Raw genomic sequence first — 9085 nt, 5'->3', positions numbered from 1 at the left:
CGGAAGATGAGCTTGGAGCATACTAGGCAAGCAGTCTACCGGTTAAGCTATAGGATACATTTCTATCTATTCTACCCTGCCTTCGACCCAACTGACCCCCCCTCCTACACTCCAACCCCGGCATCCTCAGGGTCCGTCCTAGGTGAGTAACTCCAGTGGGTTGGACCAGAGAGGCTCGGGGAGGACTGTATAAGGAGGTGCCTTCTCCAAGGAAACCTGCTGGGCGGTCCCATCCGAGTTCACAGCCCTGCCATGGCGCTTCCAAGAAGAGCTGATAATGAATGAAAGGCAGAAAAGGAGGGGGAGAAAGGGGCGGGGTTAGAGGCGGTTTTTATGGTGGGCGTGGGAGTGCAGGCTCTGCAGCCTCAGCTGTGCTGCAGAGGGCGAAACTGCCGCCGTCAAGGGGCGTGGCTTCCACCGAAGGGGAGGAGCCACGCAAAGGCAGCTCCACCCTTTCCGGGACTCGCAGGCCCCGCCCATCCCTTTAGAGGGCGTGGCTTCCATTGAGGGGGCGTGGCTTCCTCCCAGGAGGGGCGGTGTGGAACAAGGACAATTCCGCCAATGCCGCAGCGGGCAGGCCCCTGGCTGGCCTGCAGAGGGCGTGGCTGCAGCTGAGACGACGTCGAGCTTACCGCTCCGGGGCGGGATGGTCGCTTGAGGGGTGTGGTGGTTATCGGCGGCGAGGGGCGGAGCCGCGCAGTGACAGTTCCAACCCGCAGCGCCCGCAGGCCCCTGGTCAGCCTGCGGAGGGCGGGGTTGTCTCGGGGGGGCGTGGCTAGCCCGGGGGCGGAGCCGCGCAGGGGCAGTTCCAGCCGGCCGCGTCGCACGCGCTCCGCCCCTGCCGCAGCTCGCAGGCCCGCCCCGGCCCGCCCCTCCGCGCTCCTCAGGCGGCGGCAGCGCGGAGCCGGTGTCCCCAAGCCGGGCGTGGGAGTGCAGCGCGGCGGCATCGCCGAGCCCGGAGCGGAGGGCTCGGCTCCGGCCCCGCGCTCCCCGCCTCCCGCCTTCCCGGGCCGGCGGCGGGCGAGCTCGCGGGCCCGGCCCCAGCTCTCCGGTGCCCCGCCGGTTGCCGGCGGTCCCCGCCCCCCGCCGAGTGCATGAGGTTGACGCTACTTTGTTGCACCTGGAGGGAAGAACGTATGGGAGAGGAAGGTGCGCCGGGCTAGGGGTCGGGGGAGGGGAGCCGGGAGTATCTGAGGGGCCCGAGGAGCGGCAAGGCCGCGCCCCTGCCTCCTAGGGATGCGCCTGTCCTTCCGAAGCCCGCAGGCCATTCTCTGTTATCCTCCCACCCTCTTTCTCCCTTCCTTAGCCCCGGGATGAGCCGCTTTCTTCCGGATGGAGGAAGCCCCTCTTTCTCATATCCCATCCCCTCTTCACCCATCCATCTCCCAGGTTACTGTTCCTCCAGCACCTACCCTTAGACCCTAGTTCTCTGTCCCACCCTGGTCCTCGCTCTCCGGTGGGGTGGAAGGGGGCACGCTTTGATCCAGCCTGACCCGGGAGAGCTAAACGACAGCAGCCTTGGATCTGAGACGCAGACTCGCGTTTGCGGGGCTCTCTGACCTTGAACCAGTCACTAACACCCAGGGCCTCAGTTTCCCTGTCTATGCAGTTCAGGACTAGGTGAATGGGGGGAACTAGTCAAAAATAAAAAATAAAAATAAAAAGTCACTGGAGAGCTATGCACACTGGATCCGGTGACAGAACACTGCAGAGGTTTATCGCCGCCACTACCGTCATACCGTGACCTCCCGTTTTCCCTGCACCAACCCTAGTAGTCTAGTATTTAGTCAGTCTTGGCTAGAGTCCTGGCGAGAGGCTAGAGTCCTGCCTCACTGAGAAGGCCCCGGGCTTAGAGCCACACTACAGCTGGGGTTCAGAGGCCTCTTGAGATTCCCTCAGCCTGGATCAGAGTCTGGGATCTCCCCTAGGTTTCTTTCTCAAAGCCCCCACAGTCGGCTCATCTGGTCACAGACAGGTTCTGACCTCTCCAGCCCCGTTCTACCTCCCACTCACACATGTCCCTGAAGCCCAGTTGGGGGCATGGGCCCACGGGCACTTACCACACACTACTTTGGGTGCTTGGGTACTTGGAGGGGTGAAGGCAGTGGCCTCGGAGCCTGGCCATGTGTCATAAGGAGAGGTCCCCTCTCTGGGGCTGAGGTTGCAGAGTCTGTAGAACGAGGAGGAACAGGCCAAGGCTATTTTGCAGGGCCCACCGGCTCCAGGGGTGCAAGGTCCTGGGGGATGACTAAGCATGTAGAGTGGCTGCGTTAAGGAATTGTCAGAGTGTCTGGCTTCGCAGCCCTGGCCCCTCGTCAGGGTTCAACAAGGGCTATCACCTTTGAGTTTCTACCCTGCTACTTCTGACCTAAGATGGACCAGCCCACCTCTGCCGGTCCTTGTCCCTTTCAATACTTCTTCCTGGGCGGGCAGGCAGAAGAGGCTGTCACAGGAGTGCCACCCTCTACCTTGTTTCTAAATTCTGTTTCCTTTCTCCCTGTTTCTACGTGTGTCTCGGAAGGGGGCATCTCTATTCCCTCCTGTGTGTTCCAGATGGGTCCAGAGAGGCTTGGTGGCCTAGTGTCCAAGCTGAACTCTCACACTCTCATCGTTTATCCTCTCGCTTAGCAGAGTGAGCACTCACCCTGTATCGAAAGGTTCAGTGTGTGAGCACTAAGTCTACCTGGGATGAGCAGGGCAGGCTAGACCTCCAGCAAACTACACACTTAAGGCTGGCTCCTAGGCCAGGGGCGGTGGTGGCGCACGCCTTTAATCTCAGCACTTGGGAGGCAGAGGCAGGAGGATCTCTGTGAGTTCGAGGCCAGCCTGGTCTACAGAGCGAGTTCCAGGCCAGGCTCCAAAGCTATACAGAGAAACCCTGCCTCGAAAAAAAAAAAAAAAAAAAAAAAGAAAGAAAAGAAAGAAAAGGAAAAAAAATGGCTCCTGACTTGGTTTCTATCCCAAGCAGGAAGCGAGTTGCCTGTGTGTGCGAGCTGCGGCCAGAAGATCTATGACGGCCAGTACCTCCAGGCCCTGAACGCTGACTGGCATGCAGACTGCTTCAGGTAAGACGGGCTGGCCAAAGAGCGGGTGCCCTCAGCAAGGCCCGCCCGTGACCTGGATGTTTCTTCCAGTGCTGTCCTTGCCTGTTATCTCTAGCGGGACCTTGGCCCCAGTTTCCCTTCCTTAAAGAGCTTGTTTGTTCTGTGGTGTGTACATTTGTTGTTGCTATATTGGCGGGCCGGGAGGTGGGGGCCGGACACGACGCGTGCATTTCAGGAGCACGTGTGGAGGTCAGAGGACAGACTTTGGGAGTCAGTTCCCCCCTTCCACCTTGTTAAGGCTGGGTCTGGCGCTGTGCAGCTAATTCAGGCTAGCAGGTCAGAGAGCTTCCAGATGGTCCTCCTGTCGTCTCCTCCCGTCTGGAAGCAGGGGGAGATGATTGATGCTTGCCACTGTATCTAGCTTTTTATATGGGTTCTGGGGATCAATGGAGTTGTCAGGCTTCCCCAGCAAGCACCTTTACCCACTCAACTATCTCCCTCGGCTCATTTTTTTTCTTTAAACAGGACCTTAGCTTGTTGTCCAGGCTGGCTGAGAACTCCTGGGCTCAAGCAGTTCGCCTGCCTCAGCCTCCCCAGTGTCTGGGACTACAGACAGGTACATGCCACCGTACCTCAGCTTGTCTGGTACTGTAAGTCCTACTGAGGAGCTGAGGATGTTATCAGTTGGTAGAGTGCTTGCCTAGCGTGCATGAAGCCCTAGGTTTGATCTCAGCGTGTGGTGACACATGCCTGTAAGCCCAGTACTCAGGAGATGGAAGCAGGAAGATTAGAAATCTAAGCTCCTCCTCAGCTGGATAGTGAGTTCAAGGCCACCCTGGGCTACATGAGACTTGGTCTCAAGCAAACAAAATCCTCCTTAACTGACTTATATTTAAGGTAATGTATATCCTCTGTCAATAGTCATACTGTGTTGTTTATGGAATAATAAAGAAAAAAGTCCAACTACACCATGTTCAGGTATAGTTGTGTGTATGTGTATGCTTGTGTGCATGCGTGTGTACAGGTGCACATACATGTATATGGGGGTCAGAGGTAGATAGCGGGTGGGTTCCTCTATGGCCCTCCACTGTATTTTTTTGAGTCAGGGTCTCCCACTGAATCTGGAGTGCAGTGATTTGCCTAGACTAGCTAACCAGTGAGATCTAGGAATCCTCCCGTCTCCACATTGCCCCCTCCAACCCCCGTGCTAGAATTACAGATGCACACTGATGTGTTCAGCTTCTTTTATGGGTACTGGCGATCTAGGCTCAGGCAAACACTTTACCCGCTGAGCCATCTCCCCAGCTCTCAGCCGTGATTTTTGTCAGTCTGAGGCTGGTGGAATTCGCCATGAGGAACCCATAGTAGAGAGGGAACAGGCAGAAGAGCGGGGCTGGGGCCACATGCCCTAGCCTCCCTGAGCTCTCCTGCTGCAGGGGATGGGAAAGGCACACCGGCTCTCAAGGGAACACTAGCCACTCTCCCTAGGCCATAACTGACTATACAGATGTGTCAGCCAATGAGAACAGCCCTGACCTCCAGCTGCACACGGCACACAGCTGTGGGCAAAGACTCAGTAAAGAAGTGGGCACCCAGAGGTGGCCCAGTGTCCCTCTAGGGGCATCCCAGGAAGCAAAGAGGAAAGACATTCAAGGCAACCTTGTGCTACATCCTAAGTTCAAGGCCAGCCTGAGCTACGTGAGACCCTGTCTCAAACAGAAGAAGTCTAAGGCGGTCTTTTGTAGCCCTCGGCAGGGCTCTGAGCACTTTGCAGAGTTAGATACTAGTTGTATCTTCCAAAGAAAAATCGGAGCACAGAGCAGTTTGTGTTTCTGCCTGAAGTCACATGACCAGGAAGCACTAGGAATACACAGTGCCCACTCTGAGGCCAGAAGAAAAGCAGGCGGCACATCCCGGGATTCAAAGCCTATGCCCAGAAGAAGGTCTCTCAGGGAGGCCCACGAGGGGATCCTGACACACAAAAGGACCGTTCACTCAGGAAGACGAGGCTGTGGGGACCATTGGTGGTGGAAAAAGGTGGGTCAAAGGGAGACCCACAGTTAGGAGACCCAAGTTGAGACTGAGTTGGTGTGGGCATTGAATGCCAGGATTCGGCCCTTCTGAAGACAATGGGGAGGCAACAGACAGCTGGGGAGCATGCTGTTTGTTGAAGATTGTCATCCCCGTGGGCAGATGGCGCATCTTGGCAGGACGAGACCATCATAGTAGTTCAGGGGTCTGACTCATAAGCCTGACTTAGGATAGTGACTGAGAGGGAGGATCTCTGATATGGAGGGGGTGATATGGGACTGGGGAGCCAACTCAGCTGCTAAAGCACTTGCCCAAGGACCTGAGTTCGATCCCCAGAACCTCCAGATGAAAGGGTGTCCGTCTGTAATCCCAGCACTGGGGAGGTGGTGGTATGTGACGAAACTTTTCCTGGGGAGATGCAACACGCATGTCTACTCACCACAGATAGGGAACCCATGACAGACCAAATGCGGATACCACCTAAGTCCAACTTAGTGAACCAGTGAGTCTATTGGAGTTACTTATAGGAAGATATGGGTGAGGGGTTACTTACAGGAGCAGAAATGACTCAAGACAGGTGCATCACCTGAGCCCAGCATGGGTGACAGCTCTCAAAGCTGGGGACCTGGAACACACTGCCTGCAGGCAGCTCATCAGGTGGGAGATGACCTTTCCAGGTGTCACTGTTGGTCTTAACCTCTTTCCTGGCAGCTTGGCTGGTTTCTGCTTCTTCAGGCAGCTGGTGTGGTCTCAGAATCCTCTTTGCAGCTTGAGTCTGCTCTTCTGAGAAGGACTCTCGGCTTTTATTGCTTACCGAGGGAGATTGGGGGTGGTGGGTTGTGAATCTGGTCAGTTTCATGGACTTCTTGAAGGTATTTTGAATCGTTCACCGTCTTGCTTAAGGTGGAGACAAACAAAACCTTGGGGCTCACTGGTCTGCCAACCAACCTGATCAGCCATACCCATGTGTGTGTGTGCGCATGCACATGACTTAGTGTGCGTGTGGATAACTTGTTATCAGAGGTTAGCTGTGGGAATCCGTTCTCTTCTTCCCACCATGCTTTTGGTACTCAGACTCAGACTTGTCAGGCTTAGCAGCCCCTGCCTTTACCCCCTGAACCATCTTGCCAGCCCTCCACCTTACTTTTAGAGATAGGTTCTCTCTCTGAACCTAGAGCTTGCCACTGCAGCTAGATTGGCTAGCCGGTGAACCCCCAAGGTCCGCCTGTGTCCACCCATCCACACTGAGGCTACAGATGTACACCATTGTTCCCGGCTTTACATGGGTGCTGGGGATTTGAACTCGGGTCCTCATACTTGCAAGGCAGGCATTTTACCCACTGAGCCATCTCTCCAGACCTCAAGCATTCTTTAGTATTAATTCAACCCGTACCATAACCATCCAGGGTATGATATTTGCCCATTCTCACGTGAGAAATAGGGATTCGGCCACAGCAGCTACTTTGGTGAAGGTTTTCACTGCTCGAAGTGGCATCTGACTGTCTCTTGCACATTATGTGTCTCTGCAGAGTTAAATGGGCTCTTCTAAGGGTGCCAGTGAACAGCAGGTCTGCACTGGGGAGAGGGTATCTGTTGTCAACAGAGTTGGGGGGCAGGTTAGTTATGCCTGTTGCTTTGGTAGCATTAGATTTGCAAATGGGGCCAAAAGGAATCAAGAAATTATCTTTAAGGGACCCTATGACTGGCAGGGAAGGAAGGAATGAGAGAGCCCCAAGGGTAGCCCCCTATGTGGCTTTGGATGCCCCATTCCATACCACCAAGAGAGGGGTGAGGCCCAGCTGGGGGCATAGGGAGAAAGCCCGTTCAGCTGTCTCCGAAGTGGGAGACACAAGGGCCCCACGGTGAGGAAGGGCCCACAAGCAGTGTGGCCCCAGCTTCCATATCATAGGCAGAGCCCTGATCCTTCCTTCCCTACCTCCTCACCTACATACAATCAGAGCCTAGCTCGATACCTGCCTGCCTATAGTCAGCCTAGATCCTCCTGTTCCTGCTTCCTCACCTACAGTCGAAGTCAGATCCTTACTCCACACCTCCATGCCTCTAGTCCCAGCCTGGCATTTAGCATCGGACCCTAGATCCCTGTCCCTGCCTCCCCATATCATGGCCCAGTGGTGTATGCTTACTCACTGTAGCTGGATAAAATGAGTGTCCTGCCCTGTGACAGTCAGGAAAACAAGTCAGAGAAAGATCACAGCTGCCCTGGGCCCACGGCTGACAGGCAGCTAGCCTGACTCTCCCCAGGACACCTGAGGCCCCATTTCCAGTGACACAAACCTCAGTGACTGACATTGAAACCTCTGTTCCGCTTGCCTTCATTAAAGCTGCTGTAGCTGGAGGGCTGTGTGACAAGACCGGACAGCCCACTTCTCAGCCACGAGGTAGGGGAGGCAGCTTCCTGAGTTATCACACCCCCTGCCTTCCTTTCTGCATGCCCTTCCAAGTGGAATCCCGGGGGGTCCCTGAGTCAGCTGCTCCCAAGCACCTGTCCTATGCAGGCCCCTCAGGACAACCTGCAAGTCAAGTGCTGGGTGTTGAAGTAGTTTGACTGATAAGGAAACCGGCGCAGAGGTCACTGACGTGTCCGAGGACTCCCATGTGGCCTGACTGCAGATCCCACACTGTGTCATCCGCATACTCACGACTCTGTCCTGCCCCTCCCAGACACAGGCAGGAGAGGCAGAGAAGAGACCAGTGCAGCATCAGAGGCCAGAGACAGCATTCCAAGGAGGTGACACCTCAGTGCAGAGTGGGGGGAAGCGAGGGAGGAACTCAGCATGTCCACAGGCCCTGAGGTGGGATGTGATGCATACAGCTGGGCATGAGCCAGCGTCCTGCAGGATTGACGCACAGTGGGGCTGCTGGAGAATCACCCAGCCTTGTGCTCTGTTCTGTTCTTTCCCCTGGTGCTGGGGACCAAACCCAGAGCCTCGGGCTTGCTAAGCAAGCACTCTGCTAAATCTCCAACGCTAATGTTTATGTAAAGTAGGTGGGGGCATCTGGGGCCATCCATCGGTGATAGATCCATCCTTACCTAGCATGCTCACTCCCCGGGACTGAGGGGAAAGTATTTTTGTTTGTTTACAACAAAACAAGATTTGTTTTAATTTGGGAGGGAGGGACTGAACCCAGGGCCTCATGAGTACCAGGCAAAAGCCCTATCGCTGTACTGTGTCCCAGCCTTCCAGCTGCATCGATGTGTGTCATAGGGCAGTGGTTCTCAACCTGTAGGTCGCAACCCCATTGGGTGGTCACATATCAGATATCCTGCATATCAGGTATTTACATTATGATTCATAACAGTAGCAAAATGAAGTAGCAACAAAAATAATGTTATGGTTGAGGGCCACCACGTGAGGAACTATAAAGGGTCTCAGCATTAGGAAGATTGAGAACCGCTGGTCCAGGGGAACTGGAGGAATCTTGCAGAAGGTTCCCGGCTGTGCGTCCTCTCTGAGTCCTCTGGTGTGAGCTCTGAGTACCGCTGCACTGTCTCTGCCCTTGACCTGGAGGAAATCCCAGGCTGGTGTTCCAGGGAAGACCGTAGATGCTATGACAGATGCCCTGCTGAGCCAGGACACATGCTATCTGAAGATGCTCTCTGTAGACAGTACAGGGCATAAGAGCATTAGCACTGGGGTTTATCATTACCCAGGGCCCTGTCTGTGCCCTACCGCCACACTTCCTGTTGGCTCTGCCTCCCAGAAGATTAGAGACAGGCCAGTGGTCCAGACTTCTGGGACCCAGCTGCTGCTTCTGCATGCTGTGCCTGCAGGGTCCTTTTCCTAAAATCCTTCTGTGCACAATTCCTAGAGACTTTGTAGCCTGGGTGATCTCCCTGGAGGCTGGGTGGGGTAGCCCTGAGCGAGGAATCGTGAATGAGCCTTTGGCTGGGCTTGTAGCCTCAGCCGGGAGAAAGCTCTCATTCAAGGAACCTCCCGTGTAAGGAGGCTGAGCTAACCATGGGAAGCTGGCCTCTGTTCCCTTGGGGA

The 9085-nt window shown here is 55.4% G+C and overlaps 1 protein-coding gene across 3 annotated transcripts in view; it reads left to right on the top strand.

The window, feature by feature from the left end:
• The first annotated feature begins 949 nt into the window (after positions 1-949).
• Positions 950-9085, top strand: part of Limk1 (LIM domain kinase 1) — a 31254-nt gene continuing 23118 nt past the window's right edge. The window contains exons 1-2 of one of the 3 annotated variants that reach the window (XR_008221808.1): positions 950-1149; positions 2969-3065. Coding sequence is in view for 2 of the 3 variants with exons in the window: in XM_052753954.1 (XP_052609914.1) it covers positions 1095-1149; positions 2969-3065 (152 nt within the window). In the remaining variant the exon portion in view is untranslated. The remainder of the gene's footprint in view (positions 1150-2968; positions 3066-9085) is intronic. The other 2 variants (XM_052753954.1, XM_052753952.1) reach the window with 2 other exon arrangements.

The sequence above is a fragment of the Peromyscus californicus genome, unplaced genomic scaffold, assembly GCF_007827085.1.
Source record: "Peromyscus californicus insignis strain IS unplaced genomic scaffold, ASM782708v3 Scaffold_2__1_contigs__length_46816999, whole genome shotgun sequence".
In the NCBI taxonomy this organism is placed as follows: Eukaryota; Metazoa; Chordata; class Mammalia; order Rodentia; family Cricetidae; genus Peromyscus; species Peromyscus californicus.
The sequence above is the reverse complement of the archived record's forward strand: the minus strand, read 5'-3'. Positions and strand labels throughout refer to the sequence as shown.